At 48.4% G+C, this 18,547-nt stretch overlaps 1 protein-coding gene across 1 annotated transcript in view; it reads left to right on the forward strand.

The window, feature by feature from the left end:
* Window positions 1-10,783: 10,783 nt before the first annotated feature.
* LOC103105434 (leukocyte immunoglobulin-like receptor subfamily A member 4) overlaps window positions 10,784-18,547 on the forward strand; it is a 29,395-nt gene continuing 21,631 nt past the window's right edge. The window contains exons 1-6 of the mRNA XM_056826286.1: window positions 10,784-10,983; window positions 11,279-11,317; window positions 11,726-11,781; window positions 12,707-13,000; window positions 16,934-16,975; window positions 18,338-18,414. Coding sequence (XP_056682264.1) covers window positions 10,784-10,983; window positions 11,279-11,317; window positions 11,726-11,781; window positions 12,707-13,000; window positions 16,934-16,975; window positions 18,338-18,414 — 708 coding nt within the window. The remainder of the gene's footprint in view (window positions 10,984-11,278; window positions 11,318-11,725; window positions 11,782-12,706; window positions 13,001-16,933; window positions 16,976-18,337; window positions 18,415-18,547) is intronic.

Consider the following 18,547-nt stretch of genomic DNA (forward strand, 5'->3'; position numbering starts at 1 on the left):
GGAGGAAATGGGAGGGAGGGGAGGCATGTTAAACACCCCCAGGTCCCCCTTCTCCTCTCCTTTTTCCAGGCACCTCAAAGGGTCCTCACCTCCCACAAAGCTCTGATACTTCCCCAGCTCTGACATCCTCCCCACTGTAACAGTTAAAATTAGTTTCTCTCTGTCAAGGAGTATTATATTTCATGAGGTTTATTAAAGGTTAAGTATTAAAGAAAATACAGAATAAGAAAGCACATTGTCTAGGCCTAGAGAGCAACATTCAATTTCACTTATATCAGGCTTTTATAACCACTTAAATAGAACTTTTGATCCTGCCAGGGTGAGGATCTCAGTGAGATTACAAGGCATTCTGGGAGCCAGAGCAAGGACTTCTGGGGTTTGGAGTCCAGAGTTCAAGTCTCCATTTTTACATGCCTGTTTGATCATTATTGGGAAAGAAGTTTCCCCAAAAAGGATCATGAAAGCATAATCAACTTAAACATTACAACAATTTGAAGATAAGGGGAAAAATAATAATTGCTGGACGCATTGATGAAAAATCAGTTAGGGGGCAGTCCCCTTTGGCATAAGAGTGTACATTCAAAATAAATGTTTAATCAACTGCACCCCAAAGCTCATTCCAGATTTTCCTCTAGTGAAAGAGTTTTAGGTATCTTTCTGCAAACAGTTAGTTCTCTGGATTCCATCAGTTAGCAAGCTTCTTCTCTGAAGATCTATCTCGAACAAAATTTAAATCTTGGATTTTATGAAAATACAATCCCCCCTGAAGAACGTGTTGAAAAAACACCAAGTCCAGTTGAGGATGCAAGGTTTAGTTATGGGGGGGTGTGAGTTAATTCAAAAGGAAAACAAAAAAAAGAAAAAACAAAAGAAAAAAGGGATAAAATTGAGGGAAAAATATATAAACCCTTTATGTATATATATATATATATATATATATATTAAAGAAGAATTTAAAATCAGTATCAAAATATCAAAAATCTATGTACACAAAATTTTGAGAAAGCAAGAATAAATTTTCTCACAGGCCCCTGTATTAGGGTCCAGTTAAGTAATTTCTAATCCCACAAGTCTGTAGGACAGAATGCAGCAAATTTCACTTACCCACTTGCAGCCAAAGCGATAGGAACTTGCCATACTATAAGAGAGAAAAAAGGACCAGATTTTTATTTTTATAGGGAAGTGTCATTCCCTCATCTGATTTTACCTTCATTCCCAGGGACGGAGGAAGCCAGGATGGTAGCCAACCTTTGGTACTTGTCTGTAGATATTTTCACTAAGAGTGTGGATACAAGGAAGGCCTACATCTTAACATATGTCAAGTGTCGCAACCCCAAGTCTCACACTAGGTTCAAGTCCTTAGTATTGGCTTAGAAGTGCATCAATCCTATTTGAATTGGTTTTTGATTTTTAGACCTGTGAGTTCTTTTGGCATTATCCAGGTTATCTCTGTGTTCCTTTTTTGATCCCGTTTCTAGAATCAGACACAAACATTAATCATAGTCCCACAACAATTATCAACAAATGGCAGGTTCCCTTAGTCTAAAGCTCTTTGGGTATGTATTAATAATATAGCAAGTATATATATTTAAACTAATATTTTTGTAGAATAAAAATTAATATTGCTTGTATGTACCTTAAGTACATAGAAATGAGGAAAGGGAAAAAATAAAATATTTTAATAAAAGAAAAATAATAATAGAATAAGGAAAAGAGAAAAAGGAAAAAAGAAAAAAAAATTCAGGAATTCAATGTGTCAAAAACAAAATAAAACAATTCCCCTTGTCAATGGGTAATTATATCCAATGCATATATAGGATACAGTCAATCAGTCTCAATAGAAGATCACATGTGAGCAATGAATCCAAGAGTCCTTTTCTCCAATCTTTATAGATGTTGGAGTAGTGAACAATATTTGGAATGGCCCTTCCCAGGAAGGCCGGGTTGCGCCTGAACGCTGGAAGTTCTTTATATACATGTTGTCTTCTGAGTTCAGGTCGTGAAGTGAGAAGTCTAGTGGTCCGGCTTGTACTGCAGCTCCGGATTCATGTAGCTCATGCAGTTTGTGCTGTAACTCCTGTATATAGGAAGCAATAGTAGTATCTCCCCCTAATAGCGATGTATAAGCCGGGGAGAAAGGCTTAGCCTGTATAGGCGGATGTCCAAAAAGCATCTCAAATGGTGAGATGTGTAGGTCTTCTCTAGGCCTGCTTCTAAGATAAAATAGGGCCAGAGGTAGGATTTCAGGCCATTTTAAATGGGTCTCAGTGCATAATTTGCCAATCATAGTCTTAAGTTCTTTATTCATCCTCTCCACTTGGCCTGAGCTCTGGGGGTGATATGGAACATGGAATTTGGGAGTTATCCCCAAGCAAGAATATATTTTATTTAGAAGAGAATCAGTAAAATGACTTCCTCTATCTGAATCAATATGTGCTGGCAGGCTAAAATGAGGAATAATTTCTTTTAAAAGGACCTTAGCAACAAAAGCCGCTATGGCTCGGTTTTAGGAAATGCTTCCAACCATATGGTCAGTTGGTCTACTATGACCAGACAAAATTTATATTGTCCAGCCTTTGGCATCATTATAAAATCTATCTGCAGGTGCTCAAAAGGTGTGTAAGCCAGAGGGTGCCCACCAAAGGCTTTTCCACGAAAGGCATGTTGGTTATATACCTAGCAGGTAGAGCAGGCAGAACATACATTAGAGGCTATGGTAGTTATTCCAGGGGCTATCCATACTCTCTTAACAGAGTCCATGATGCCCTGGGTAACAAAGTGACCGTTTTTATAAAAAGATTGTCAAATTTGGTGGTAGAAATTTGTAGGGAGCAGGGCTTTTCCTTCAGGCAACACCCACACTCCATTGATCTGTTTTGCTTTGAATTTTTGTTTCCATTTTTCCACTTCCTTTTTATTATAGGAAAGTGATAAATTTAAGTCATCAGTGGTTAGTAGTGTCAAAAGTCATTCAGGCCCTTCAATGGCTGCTAGATTTGCAGCAGTATCTGCTTGGTCATTTCCCGTAGAGACAGGGTCAGAACCACCTGTATGGGCAGAGCAATGAACTACAGCTAGGGTTTCAGGCAGATGGAGAGGAGAAAGAACTTCATTAATAATTTCTGCATTAGCTATGGATTTTCCAGCTGAGGTTAAAAATCCTCTCTGGAGCCATAGCATCCCAACTGAGTGACAAATGCCAAAAGCATATCTAGAATCCGTATAAATTGTTGCCCTTTTATACTTGGCAATTATACAAGCTTGTTTTAGAGCTATGAGTTCTGCCCCTTGAGCGCTGATATTAGAGGGCAGTGAAGCTGACCACTCAGTGGCAAATTCTGTGACTACGGCAGCTTCAGTGTAGTGTATGCCATCCCTCATAAAAGAGGAACCATTGGTAAATAAGATCAGGTCTGAGTTCTTTAAGGGAGTGTCCAGGAGATCATCTCGAGGCTTTTCTGCCATGGACACTAGTGTTTCACAATTGTGTAATGGTTCTCCTGAAGTTGGTAAATCTGGAAGCAAGGTGGCAGGGTTAAGGGTTGTACAGCATTTTTGAGTAATATTTTCATTGTTTAGCAATGTTATTTCATACCTTGTAATTCACTGATCAGAAAATGCCTGTGTTCTTTGTCTTAGTAATAATACTTCTACCTCATGTCAGCACATACTTGTTAATGGCCATCCTAATACTAGATCAACGTTTTTAGTCACTAGTAAAGCTGTAGCAGCCACGCCTCTAAGACATGGTGGTGCTCCTGAAGCTATTGGGTCCAGCTGGGCTGAATAATAAGCAACTGGGCACTGAGAAGGCCCCAAAGTCTGAGTTAAAATACCTGAAGCTACTCCTCTTCGCTCATGTACATACAAAGTAAATGGCTTGCTGTAATCTGGGATGCCTAGAGCAGGGGCAGACAGGATAGACTGTTTTAGGTCCGACAGAGCAGACAGGTGTTCTGCTCTAATTTGAAGGGTTCAGGAACTGAATCCTTTGTTAGTGCTATAAGGGGTTTAGTAATTTCCCCATAGCAAGGAATCCATTGTCTGCAAAACCCCGTTGCTCCCAGAATTGCTCTTAACTGTTTGTTAGTGGTAGGAGCACTCAATTTTTGAATATTCTCAATTCGCTTGGGAGAAATAGAACAGGCACCAGCTGTCAGAATGAACCCCAAATATTCTACTTTGGGGAGACACCACTGAACTTTATCCTTCGAGATCTTATGTCCTCTTTTGTGCAATTCCAAAAGAAGGTGTTTACTATCTTCCTGACATGCTTCTGCATCTGTGGAAGCCAAGAGTAGATCATGTACATATTTTATTAATTTGCTGTTTTTAAATTTTATATTATCTGTATCTTGGCTCAAAAATTTGTGCAAATAAGCTCGGGCTCTCTACATAACCTTGCTTCAATCTGGACCAGGAGAATTGAACACCATTCCAGGTGAAAGCAAAAATATGTCTGGAGTTGTCATGTATGGGTATGGAAAAGAAGGCTGAGCACAAGCCCACTACTGTAAAGTATGTAGCTGTTCTAAGAATAGAGGAAATAACAGTATTGATGTTGGAAACTACAGAGTGTCTCTATATAACATGATTGTTCACAGCCCTCAAATCCTGTACAAATCTATAGAGGTGTTTGCCATCAGGCCCCCTTTTTGGTTTTTTAATGGGCAGGATGGGTGTGTTGTATTCAGATTTACAAGTGGAGATTATTTCCTGTTCAATTAATGAGTTTATTATTGGGGTAATGCCCTCTGTTGCCTCCTTGGAGAGAGGATACTGAGGAATGCAAGGAGGTGGGCTGGATTTAGTTTTTATTTGCACAGGAACAGCTGAAGATGTGGCCCAAAGAGACTCCGGTATATCTGTAGGTATTTCAAAGGTGGGATGCCCTTTTGCCTCCTGACTCTCTGAGAGAAGTACAGGGAGTAAATTTAAGGATTCCTTGGGCACTTCTAAGGAGAGGGAGCCATCTGGGGTGCACATTATTGTGGCTTATAATTTGCATAGTAAATCTCTCCCCAGCAAGTTCATGGGGGATCCAGGCGTTAGAAAAAAAGCTAGACATCCCCATCAGCAGCCCATCAAGTCATGTTGGTCCCTCAAACAGAGAATATTCTATTCAGTCCCAGAAAGGGGTTTGAGTAGGTCGGGGGGGGGCAAGAGGAGGGCACAGAATGTCTGAGGTGGGTAATGGAGGAAATGGGAAGGAGGGGAGGCATGTTAAACAGCCCCAGGTCCCCATACTCCTCTCATTTTTCCAGGCACCTCAAAGGGTCCTCACCCCCCACAAAGCTCTGATACTTCCCCAGCTCTCACATCCTTCCCACCAGGTAAGTAACTGCTTCCTCTGAGGACAGGGTAGGGGTCTCTCACTCCTATTGCTGACCACCTTCTATCTAGGCCAGGGCTGAGTCCCCATTTCTCAGAGGGGAAACCAAGGCATGAGGAGGACTGGAGGAAAGGGCAGGGACTGAGGAAACACCAGGCTGGGAAAGAAGGAAGGACAGGGCTGGTAAGGAAGGGAGGGAAGGAGGGGAGCAGAGAGGGGCAGAGAAGCCCTGGGATGGGTTCGAGTGATCCTGAGCTCACAGGTGGCATCCACAACTCTAGAGTGAAGAGACAGCCCATTACTTGAAAGGGATTTTGAGTGAGGTAGAGGCTGAGAAGCAGCTGGCAGGGAAAGTGGGGCTCTGTCAGGTAACCCAAAATGGAGTGTCTGAAGCTTTTCCAGGAGAGCTAGTTGGGTGACAGAACACTGGGGAGGGGCTGGGTGCCTTCTAGGACAGGGGCTGTGGGTGAGGGTCTGGGGGCAACACAGACATCTATCAGGAGATTCACAGATCCCAAAAGGAGGGTACAAGAATTATAACTTTGTCCTTGTCTTGGGGTCTCTCAGGGGCAGTCTTTGGGGAGACAAGTTCAGAGTGAAGAGAAATACCTCAGTTGTTCCAGGAACCTCTGGGTTTCCTGAGTCCCCCTCTATTCCCCTCTCTTGATTTCTGGGTCTCTCTAAAGCCCGAAATGCTCTCCCTGATCTCCCTTTTCCCAGGAGCCCTTGGGCTCTCCCTCTCCTCACCTACACAGCCATAGCTGGGACTGGGGAGGCTCTGCTTCTCTCTGTCTTCCCTAGTATAGAGGGAGGGGGGGTCTTGCAGGCATCCCAATTCCCCAATGCTGGAAGCACCAGAGGGGCCTCCTCCCCCTCATCCCTCCTCCCATCAGCACAGCATCCACTGATCCAGCAGTCTCAGGGTTCTGGCCTGAAGGTTGGGGACAACCCCAGGGCCCTTCAGCCAGGAGAAGGACAGGGCTGAGGACAGGGCTGGGTCTCCTCCCCTCACCCTGGGGCATCTCAGACCACAGGGCTGGGTCTCTCTTCCCCTTGGACAGGGGCCTCCACAAACATCAGTATTATTCTGTCTCCCCCAACCTTGGTCTTCATCTTTGGCTTCCTCAGGTCTCTCCATCCTCCAAGTGAGCATCCGGATGGGCATCTCAGCCTTCCTCATCCTGATCTTCTTCCTCTCCCTCCTTTACTTTCATCACTGTCGGTATCAGCCCAGACTAGGTGAGTTCTTGGGGTTGGGGCCCCCCCCTGACTGAAGGTCAAATTGGGGTTGAGCTGGGACCCACTGAAGCCTGACCCCCCCATTCTCCTTACAGGTAAAGGGGACAGAGAGGCAGACATCAAGACCACCAGGAGGTAGGGGCCCAGAGAAACCCCACATTTTTCCTATAACACCCCAGTGTACTTCCCCCTTCTCAGACCCTCCCCCTCAATTTTCTGTGTCTTCTTCCTTTCCAGCTCAGAACAAGCAGGGAGCACCCTAGAGGAGACTGTGTGTGAGTGACAGGGAGGTGGGGCAGGAGGGCAAAGCCTGCCCTGGGGAGAGCCATGGTCCTGGCTGCTCATCCCTTCTCTTGTCTCCAGATGCTGCTGTGAATGATGACAGACGGACAGAGGAAGCTGGACAAGAGGACATGGCCGTGAGTCACTCACAGATCTCTCCTCCTTTGCCCAGAGATGTCCTTATGGAGGCAATAGAGGGAAAGACCTTCCCCCAGGTCACACACATCTGGGAGGATTGTTTGGTTCAGGGTCCTGCCCCTCCTCAGTTCACCTGCCCCATACTCCACTCATTCCCCTCACCTCCTCCTGCTTCCTCTCCTCCTATTAGGCTCTCCAAAGAGAAGGTCCTCAGGAAGTGACCTACACCCAACTGGATCACAAGAGCCTCAAGTGTGGGGCTGAGCCCCCTCCCCCATCTGGCCCAGTGGAGCCCAGTGTCTATGCTGCCCTTCGGTGAACTTAGCCCAAGCCTGGGGGGCCAGAGGAAGAAGCTGCCCCTTCATTCTCCCTCTGCTTCCTGAGGGCATAATCGGTACTACCTTATTCCCCAAGACACCCTGCCTTTAGGACCTCAGCTTGCCACCCCAACATGAAAAGCAGAAAAGGCAAAAGGCCTAAAACTCTGGGGATTTGTTCTCTCTGGTACTCTGGGAGAGAAATGTGCCCTCTGGAATGCTGGGACCCTGACATCCACAGAGGAGCCAAGCAGCCACTGATTACAAATTAGAAATTATCTGCCCCCCCATAAGAGATCTGTCATTACACTGTAGAGGGGGAATACGCTGTATAAGAGGGGCAGAACAGACTTACCTCTAGAGGAGAGGCAGAGGCAGGCCCTCAGGGGAGGAGGGGTATTGCCTGGGCAGCCCCAGCCCACCAAGCTCCTGTACAGGAAAAAAGATCCCAGAACTTAGACAGATGCTGAAGCCTCAGTCGAGTGGGCAAGCTCTGCTAAATCCAGGACCACTTCTGGCAGCCCCTGCTCTGCTTGCCTTGGCCCAGGTTCCCTCCTCACAGGCTGGGGTTCATCCAAATACAGCATCCCCCAAATCTATACACAGTTTGGTTCATCAATTCAGGTCTTTTCATGGACTTTCAGGGTTACCTAACGAGGCCTGGAATTGGAGATGAAGGACTGGCTCTGCTATTTGCCTGCACAAGTCCCTTTCCTTCTGTGATTTCAGTTTCCTCCTCTGTAAAATAAATACCACTTAGTCCAGCTCCCCATCACTATAGATCCTGGGGTGTTCTTGCCCACAGAGCTCTAGTTTGTAGCCTTGATGGACAAGCTGGCAGGGAAGCCCACAGCTAAGATGCTCCTTCCAGAAGGCATCTATTTGAGGGATTTAAGGAAGTTTTTCCCTTCACCCATCCCAGACCCCAATACTGCTAGGACTGCCCCTTCTCCTCTTCTCCCTCTTGCCTAAAGTGAAAACTAGATTTTAATACCTCATTAATATACTCCCACCCATGATGAAAAGCTGGCTTCTGGCTGGAATAGATGCCTTTATTTATTCATTTTGCATGTCAACACAACTTTATTATTCATTTTCTTATACTTGGCACTCCATGCTTCTCCCTCCCTCTTTCCCAAGATGGCGAGTAGTGACATGCGCTGTCCATGGTGATCATTCAATACATATTTCCACTTCATTATGTAGTGAAAGAAGACACATATTGGCAGCACAAGAGAAAACTGGCTGGTGGAAATAAAGTGAAGAATGGCATGAGAGACGTGTTCATGATGAGTCTCTTGGAGCTGTCCTGGTTGTTAATAATGGTTGTCTTGTTGATAATGTTGATAATTCACTGTTGATCATCCACATTATTGCTGTTATTGTGTTCAATAGTCTCCTGGTTCTGCTCAACTCACTTTGCATCACTCCATCTAAATCTTCCCAGGTTCTTTTGGGATCATCAGGTCCATCATTTCTATTGGCGTGATAGTTCTCCATTACAACCACACACCGCAGCTTGTTCAGCCATTCCCCAATTGATGGACAACCCTTTAGCTCCCAGGTCTTTTCCACTGCAAAAGGAGCTGCTATAAGTATTTTTGAACAAGCTGGTCCTTTCCACCATCTTTGATTTCTTTGGGATACTGACTTGTAGTGCTGTTGCTGATTCAATCAAGACCTTGACTACATTTCCCCCAGACCTTTTACATGCACCCTTTAGTATTACTTTTCTTTGTTGCTGCTCTTGTAATATTTTTGTTAAATAAATGCTTTGGTCACAATGACTATCCCCAAAAAGCAAAAACAAAAACCCAGCCTGGTTGATTAGGGAACAAGGAGGAGCCTGAGACCCACCTGGGGTGCAGGGGATATCAACTCCCTTGTTCCAAAGGTTTCCCGGTGTGCCCTCATCTCATAAAGCTGGTGAGAACTACAGAGACCCTCTGAGGAGAAGATGACCAAACCCTTCCCTCCACACCAACCGTGGTCATCATCCCAGCTGCTAAGATCCCAGACCCCAGCAAAGTAGCAGCTTCTCCCCCCACACCACACCCCAGCTCTGGATGTAGGGCCTCAGTTTGCTTTCAGAGCCTTAATAAATCTTTCTGTATCCTGAAAGAACAAACTGGTTTTGTCCTTTGGAAATGGTTCCAATTTGCTCCCCGGAATGATTGTATCCATTTCACCAACAGCATATTAGTGTTCTAGTTTTACAACATTCTCTCTAACATTCATCATTTGTCTTTCGGTCATATTAGCTACTCTGATAAGTACAAGGTGGTACTTTAGGATTATTTTAATTTTAATTTTTTAATTAATAGTGATTTGGAGCATTTTTAAAATTTTATTTAATTAATTTAGAATATTTTTCCATGGTTCTGGAAAGCACCTAAGGTTCATGTTTTTGAACACCCATCTTCTGTTTTAGTATCAATTCAAAGAAATAAAAGTGGTAAAGGCTGGGCAATGAAGGTAAGTGACATACCCAGGGTCACACAGTAAGGAAGTGTCTGAAGCCAGATTTGAACCCTGCTCTCTCTACTGTGCTAGCAAAACCACATATTTTCTTCTTGCCCAAAGGGCCCCCACCTCGGGCACAGGACAATCCACCTAGGTTCAAGTTACCTCACGTGTGTCCTTGTCTGTAGCACCTCTTATTCCCCTACATGAAGGGGCCCATTTGGGATTTGGGACATGTGGGGGCTCAGTGGTCATTTCCCAGCCTCATAAGACAGGAAGGATGTCTATCAGCTACCACAATATTACTCAAGAGCAGAAGAATTAGGCAAATGTGTGGAGGCAGAAATAGGCAGAGTGAGAGGAGAGCAGAGCCAGTGTAGACACATGTGATGGGAAGAGAACTAGCAGGAGACTCAGAGGGCTTTCATTAGGTCCTGGCTGTGCCCAGCACTTGTTCTAGGACCTCTGGCACCTCCAAACCTATCTCTGGGCTGCTGCTTCCTGCTCTGGGAATTGAAGCAGTGGAGAGCTCAGGCCACTACCCTGCCTTTCTCCCTCCCCTGTCTGCCACTAAAGGCTGCAGGAAGGGCAGGAGGGGGTCTCCTCCCCAGCCCCCAGCCCCAGCCCCATCCCTTGAAAATCGGCACTTTGATTCCTTCTTCCTGGGAGGCACCAGTCTCTGCACCTCCCAAAGGCTAATTACACTCCCTCATCCCCCTGGTCCTACCACCATGTGGGTTGCAGCCCAATGGGCAGCCCCAGGGGCAGGAGGGTTCTGGCATTAGAGTGACCCACTGCTAAGCAAATAGAATGAGCCAAAAAGGTTCTGAGGTGGCATCTCTTCAGGATAGCTGAGCAGAGAACCCTGGAGGCTGCTGCTAAAGCTGACCAGGGCATCCATCCCTGGAAAGGGGGCCTGAATCAGGAAAAAGCAGGAAGTGTTCCAGGATTCTGACCCCAAATGACTCTCCACCATCCTGCCAAACCGCACACAGCCCCTCACCCCATCGGCATGTGCCATCAGTTAAGCAGGACCCACAAAGAGGAAGGAGAAGAGCAGCTGGTCAGAGAGGCTCCGGGTGGGGACACAGTGCAGAGCTGGCCCTGGTGTCATCCTGTGCCTCAGACCAGCCCCAGGTCAGCCTCGGTCCCTTCTCCCACCAGCATCTGGGAGCACCATGACTCCTGCCCTCTCAGCCCTGCTGTGCCTGGGTGAGTCCTCAGCAGCCCCCACCATAGAGGAAACTTTAGCCACCATCAAGTCCTACCTGCCCCCCCCCCCCCACTGTGCTGAGGAGGAAACTTTCCTCCAGAGAAGGGGAGTGACAAGTCTAAGGTCACACAGCAAGGGTGGGGTTGCAGGAGAGAAGCTGGGATTCTTAGAGGGGTCTCCTGGGCTCCAGCCTCCTTCCCTCACAGCAGCCCTAAGCCCTGGCCCTGAGCTGTCTCTATCCTTCCTGTGTGGAGGCTGGGGGGAGCCATGAGTAATCAGGGTCTTCTCTGCCAGGGCTGTGTCTCTGCAAGAGGACAAGGACCCAGGCAGCAGGTGAGTCCTTCCCCCACAATGCCACTGCCAAGAGGACACAACTGACCCAGGAGAGGGAGCTGGGGGAGGTCTGGGCTGGGCTGGGCTGACAGTCTATAGAAAGGGGACCTGGGGTGGGGGCAGGGCTCCTACAGAAGGGGGATCCCCTGGACCTAACAGCTCTCCTTCCCTTCCAGATGGACTCCCCAAGCCCTCCCTCAAGGCAGAGAATGGCTCTTTGGTGCCCCGAGGGGGAGCTGTGACCCTCAAGTGCAGGGGGTCATGGGAGGCTGAAGAGTGGAGGCTGGAGAAAAAATGAGGATATGAATGGTCAGAGATCAAAACTGTGAGACAAGCTGGAAATGAGGGCGAGTTTTCCCTCCCATCCTTGACATCAGATAATGCAGGGACCTACCGATGTCTCTACAGACATTCATCCTATGGGTGGGCAGAGCTCAGTGACGCCCTGGAGCTGGTGGTCACAGGTAAGGCAGATCCTCCCCCCCCCCCCCCCCCCTGGCAAGGCTGGCTCAGGATCTCCACAGCTCTGGGTCCCTCCTCAGCCCAGCCTGGCCCCGAGTGTCCCTCTGGCTCTGCCCATCCCGGCTTCTCCCCCCCCCCCCCCCCCCCCCCGTGTCTGGCTCAGCTCTCCCTCTGGGGTTGGCAGAATAGGGGAGGAATAAGCATTTCTGTGCCAAACACATTATCCTTGTTGTCTCATTGGATCGTCACAACAGCTCTGCCAGGTCAGGGCTAGAGTGATCCCCATTTTACAGATGAGGAAACTGAGCAGGGAGGAAGTGAGGTACCCAGGACCCAGTAGTTGGGATGGCTGGATTTGAACTCGGGCCTTCCTGCCTCCAGACCCAGGACTCTTCACTGCCCCATGAGCTTCCTCACTCAGCTCCCACCTTGGGGCCAGATAGGAGGCAGGAGAGGCTCAGCTTGGACCTCAGGAGACCAGACAGAACTGGGGGCTTCCTGGGGATAGGCCAGGGCTAGTGAGGCATCTCCCAGTGCCATGAGAGAGAGGAGGGTGGAACTGCTGCTGCCCAGGATCATCTCCCAGCCCAGCCCATGCCAGAGTGTTGAGGGGGATCAGGAGGCACAGCAGAGAATCTAACTTTCCTCAAGCCTATTCCAGTGGATCACACAGTGTCCAACCCCCAAATCCCCCTCCACAACCACAACCACAACCACTGGCAAACCCCCCTTGCCCCTCCCAATTCCTTGCCCCGGAGCTGTCCAAGGTCTTTCCCTCCCCTCACACACCTGACATTTCCTCTCTCAGAGCTGAACATCCCAGCCCAGCCCAGGCCTCCTCCCAGCCACATCTGCCCCCTCCCTGCCCCGTCCCTGCCCCAGGGCTGCTCCTGCTCTGACTCCAGGGTCTCCCTCTCACCCCCCCAGGCCTCTCTGCCCCGCCCTCCCTGGCAGCCCTGCCCAGCTCTGCTGTGGTCTCAGGACAGAATGTGACCCTGCAGTGCTGGTCAGAGCTATATTATGGGTGGTTCGCCCTGTGCAAGGACAGAGAAGAGATCTCCGGTGGCAGGACCCGGAGCCATGGAAGGATGTATCAGGCTGACTTCTTCTTCCCTGCTGTGACTCTGACCAACAATGGCAGTTACGGATGCTTCGGCTATCATAGTTCTTCCCCCTCTCTGTGGTCCTCCCCCAGCGCCCCCCTGGTGCTCTGGGTCTCAGGTGAGGCAGCCCCAGCCCCCTCCCAGTCCCTTCCAGCCACCCCCACCCCCCCCAGCTCCCTCAGGCTCCCTCTCTACCCTGGGGTTCCTCCCTGCTTGCTTAGGCCTATCGCAGGGGAATCCTCCAACTCTGATGTCCCCCCCACCCAGTGAGTAACTGCTTCCTCTGAGGACAGGGTGGGGGTCTCTCTCTCTATCTCCCCATTGGTGTCCACCTTCTGTCTAGGCCAGACCTGAGCCCCCCTTTCTCAGGAGAAACAAGGCACAAGGAGGGCTGGAGGGATGGGACAGGGACAGAGGAAACAACAGGCTGGGGAAGAAGGAAGAGCAGGGCTGGTCAGGGAGAGGGAAGGAGGGGGGCAGAGAGGGGCAGAGCAGCCCTTTAAGGGGAAACACTTTTAGCTGAATTATTTTTTGTTCTGTCTCTGTGCTTTTTTTAGAGTTGCTATAGAGCAGGTAATGGCTGTGGGCAGGAAAATAGGTCATATGGGAAGTGTTTGGGTCTCAATAGTATAGGAAATGGGTTTAGGAGGGGGAATAGGTTGGGTGGGAGGAGTTTGAGTACATTTAGAGGTAGTTAGAACTGGATAAGGAGAAGATGTGGTTTGAATATGTGCAGAAATGCATGGGGCAGAGATAGTTGACTCTGATGATGAGGAAGTGTGAAGAAAGAAATCTCTCTTCTTCCTCTGAGAGTTTCTCAAGCTTTCCTCAATGCTTTTTATATGCCTCGAGATCCCCCAAACTCTCTTCCAGTTTCTTCTCAAAGTCACTAGAGTTATTTTCTAATTTTTCTAGTATTCTTTGAAGTTGACCTTTTAGTTCAGCAATTGGTTGAGTGCTAGAAGGGATCATTGGTTGGATTGGATGGAAAAGGCTGAGATGAGTCTCTGATTTGAATCTCTAGGTTACTATGGCTATTTGTCAATCTTCTTTTAATAGAGTAGATAGACTGCAATGTATCCTGTTATTATAAGTATACCCAGGAACAGTGCTAAATATATCCATTGTGACATGTTCTCTGGGAATATGAGCCATTTTAAATAGAAACCCCCCCAACATTTTTGCAACATGGGCTATGCTGTTTAAAATCATAATTATTTTTTGTCTATTTACTATTTGTCAATTTAATTAGTAAAATTGCTAGCAATTCTACTTTTTGTCAGTAGGTGGTACTACTGGCTATGTATTAGGGTTAGGGTATGGTCTTTTTAAGGATTTCAAGTGACACAATTATGAGTACAGGCACACCCTAATCCATCCACTTTTAAGTGGAGGGTGTTAAAAATGTCTTAGCTTGAAACTAAGTTTAGGAGGGACGACAGGAACCAGCAGAAGCTTTGTATATTAGGAAAAAATAAAACACACTTTATCGTGGGTAAAGCTCAGAGAATACAGCCTGAATGTGAGCTAAGAGGTTTGGGAGAGTTTTTTCCTGTCTCTATCCCCTTGAGGGTAAAACTCTAGGACCATATGCTTCTACCCTGTGCTTCCAGGGAGAAGCTTCTAGACCAGGTGGGCAGGAAGCTGCTTCTCTAGGGTGGCCTGGGACAAAATAAGAGCAAAGGTTGTGGGCTGTTGGAATTTTTTCCCTTAGTAGGCTCTAAAAGCTCCTCAGGGTTATGGGGACAGTTTTAAATATCTTTACTTCTACCTGCCCTGACTGTTCTTCCCAGTGTTCCACCTCCCACTTAAGCTAATGGCAAGGGCACATGGGGGCGTAGGAAAAAGGAAAAGAGCAGACTTCTGGGAGCAAAATAAGGCTCAACTTTGTTAATTTAACAACTTCTAATAACAAAAAAAGCTGAGCTGAACTTTTTTACTTCCTCCAGTGCTTTGGAATTTGGGGCTGGGAGACAGAATCTTGTGGGGGGGGCAGGGTTGCTTCCCCCCTGAGGTGAGGGGGGTGGAGTGGAAGTGTCTCCCCAGGTGAAAGCCCTGAGGGCTGGCTAATTGCTGCCTGAGGAAAAACAGTCATTTTATGTTGCTGGTAATTCAGCTGTTTGAAAGATAGTAGAAGGTGAAGGAAATTATCAGAAAATCAAGGGTGCTCCTCAAACCTTGTGGTTGTCAAAAATGTAAGGAATGAAATTTTATGGTTTGACTAAATATATGAGAATTCTAAGATAATGCTTTGGTTGACAATTTAAAAATCTCATAGCACCCCTTAAATTGACTTTCAATAGCTTTGCTTACAAAAAGGTGGAAAGAGTGAAAGTAGAGAAATGTAAAAAGAGGGTAGAGAAGATGTCTAGCCTATCACACTAAATGTTTCTCTGGTCCCTGGTTCCACCCCAACAGGGCTTGTTAACCCCTCAGCCAGAGGACCCAGTGGTGAATTAAACAAGAGTTCAATCCACATGGCTTCCTCCAAGAGGGGAAGTCCTCTCTGGAACTAATCTCTCCAGAAGCCAGGAGAAGGAGGCCAGCTATTCACTCGCCCAAGCCAAGCCAAAAGGAGGAGATCAAGGAATTGTCTTAGCCGAAGCAGTCCAAGAGCCAAAGTCCTAGTTCAAGCCAAAGTCCCAAGGAGCAGTCCAAGCTGAAACTCAAAGAACTCCCTCAGACAGGAAGTTCAGGGCATTTTATAGTACCTTTTCCAGGTCCCTTCCTGTCCCTTCCTCCACTTTACTGAGACCAATTGCAGTCTATCAATTGGCTTAGTGCTGCCTAGGGGGTGGTCAGTTGCTTCTTAGAGTTGTCACTCACTTTAGAAAGTGGCTTGAGGACCTCCCCCACCTCAATATTAAATAGGGGTGTTTAAGTTTTTGTTGATTACTTTAAAAATAGGCTCAGGGAGAGTTAATTCCATCGTCACATCTGGAATGGGTTCCAGTGATCCTGAGCCCCAGGAGGCTTCCACATCTCCAGAATGAAGATGTGGAATGAAGACTCCCCATCCCCCAAATTGAAAGGGATTTTAAGTGAGATGGAGGCCAGGAGGCAGCTGGCAGAGAAAGTGAGTCTCAGACAGGTAACCCAGGATGGAGCTTCTGAGGCTTTGCCAGCAGAGCTAGTTGGGTGACAGAGCCCCGGGGAGGGGCTGGGTGCCTTCTAGGATGGGGGCTGTGGGGAAAGGGTCTGGGGGAGACACAGGCTTCTATCAGGAGATTCACATATCCCAAAAGGAGGGCACAAGAAGGGAGTCTTTGTCCTTTTCTCTGGGCTCTCAGAGACAGTCTTCTCTGGCCAGATGGGTCCAGAGTGTAGAAGAGTCTCTAAGTTGTTCTGGGCACCTCTGTGTGTTCTGAGTCCCCCTCCATGTCACCCTCTCTTTGTTTCTGGGTCCCTCTAAAGCCCTAAAGCCTCTCCCTTCTCTCCCCTGGGGTCTCTCTCTCCTCACCCACACAGCCATAGCTGGGACCAGGGGGCCGGGGCTCTGCTCTTCCCTGGTTTCTCCAGTATAGATGGAGGGGGGTCTCTCAGGCACCCCAATTCCTCTAAGCTGGAAGTACCAGATGGCCTGCTCCCCCTCCTCCCTCCTCTGACCAGCACAGCGTCCCACTGGACCAGCAGACTCTCAGGATTCTGTCCTCAAGGCAGGAGGAAACCTCAGGGCCCTGCAGCAAGGACAAGGAGCCCTGAGAAGGATTCAGAGAGTCGCTGCCTGTCACACCAGTTCCTCCATTTTTCTCCTAGCATCTCTGCCCTTCCCCCAGAGCCCATCCAGCAGAGCAGAGAGGGGTCACAGGAATCACAGGAGCATCAAATAACAGAAGTGGACAGGCCAGGAGAGGTCCTGAGCTCAGGCCCATTTGACAGATGGGAAGGTTAGGCCCAGAGAGAGGAGGGACTGGCCCAACATCCCTCACCCAGCAAGCCTGGGCACAGCTGGGCTCATGCACCACCTTCAGACACTCCAGCTCTCCAGGCCTCTTTGCACCCTCCCCCCCCCCCCCCAGAGCCCCTAACCCTGCCCCTTCCTCATCCCCAGGGACCTTCTCTACAAGCCCTGAATCTGAGAACAAGCCCTCAGGTGAGCACCTGGAGGATTCCTGACAGAGGGTGGAGGGAGGCAGGGGGGCTGGGTGTCCAGTCAGGGTCTGCCTGCCCCTTCCAGGCTCTCCTCATTTACCACCACTCCTGCTGCAGCACTTTATCATTCTTCTTTCACCTCTTGGCCTTTGCCCAGGCTGTGTCCCTCTTCACCTCCTCTTGTAATGCAAAGATGTGTCTGAGACTAAGCTTAGGAGCTGCCTCTAATAGGAAGCTTTTCCTGATCTCCAAACTGGCCCCCCTCAGTAGTTAGTGATTCCACTGCTCAGAAAGAATGGATTTATTTTTAAAGGAGAAAACAGAGCATTGCAGAAAGAGTTTATGTTGCCTTTGTGTCCTCTGTGCCTGGACTAGCACAAGACTTGCCCAGAGTCTGTGTGGTTAATAGAAGTCTGGAGAGATGAATCATTGAATAGGTCTGGGGGCCCCCTGAGGACAGGGCTGGACTGGGGACTCCAGAAACATCAGGATTATCATAACCCCCCTCAAATCACAGTCTTCATCCTGGGCTTTGCCAGGTCTCTCCAGCCTCCCAGCAGGCATCCTGGTAGACGTCTCAGCCTGCCCCATCCTGACCTCCTACAGGAAGCCTCTCCTGATCCCCAGCTTGTCCCCCTCCCCAGCTGTTAGGGATTCCCTCCTCAGAGAGATGATGTATTTGTGTCTATGAGAAGGAGCCTCTCAGGAGAATGTCAGCTCCTGGAGGACAACAGGTAGCTTGGGTTTGATGTTGTATCTTCTGGGATGGGTTAAGTGCAAGGGCTGGGCCAGCATAGGGGATTAATAAAAGTCTGGAGAACTGAATTAAGGAATAAGACTGGGGTCTCTTGAGGTCAGGACTGGGTCTCCTTCTTCCCCTGGGGTATAGCACAGGCAGAAAGTGTTGTCATGGTAACCCATAGAGAGGAAAACATCCCACAAGAAAGGGTAGTCCAGAGTGTCAGGGGGAAGGGGAGGAGGGGGACCCTTAGCCTGGGCAATGAAGACATCGCTGGTGATGTGAGATGGGCAGCTTCTGTCTAGGGAGGAGATCAGCCAGGCTACAGAGAGGGAAGGAGTGAGTGAGGAAAGGATGTATAATCATTGAGGTTAGGGGAAGGAGGGAGCTGGGATGGAATGAGGGAAGAGGAGAGGATGGGCTCAGGGGTAGGAGGAGGCAGGAGGCTGCCCAGCCCCTCAGCCCCTCCCATTGCCTCACCCACAGAGCCAGGCTACCAGGAGGGGAATAACAGGCATCTCTCCAATTCTTGGGATGAAGATCTGAGAGATTGTGGGAGATGATCTCAGTGATCACAGATTAGGTGGGGGCCTGAGCATCTCAGTGACCAACTCTGATTCACAGATGCTGCTGCCCTGGATTACACTGTGGGCAATCTGGTCCGACTCATCTTGGCTGGGCTGGTCCTCATCCTCCTCAGAGTACTGCTGGCTGAACACTGGAAAAGCTCCAGGGAACAATCGGTCCAGGAAGTCCTTGGCTGAGTACTCTGGCCAGAGCAGCCCCCAAGACAGAGGCAAAGAAAGGAATGAATGAACAAAATAATTTAAAAAT

The sequence above is a fragment of the Monodelphis domestica genome, chromosome 4 (assembly GCF_027887165.1).
Source record: "Monodelphis domestica isolate mMonDom1 chromosome 4, mMonDom1.pri, whole genome shotgun sequence".
In the NCBI taxonomy this organism is placed as follows: Eukaryota; Metazoa; Chordata; class Mammalia; order Didelphimorphia; family Didelphidae; genus Monodelphis; species Monodelphis domestica.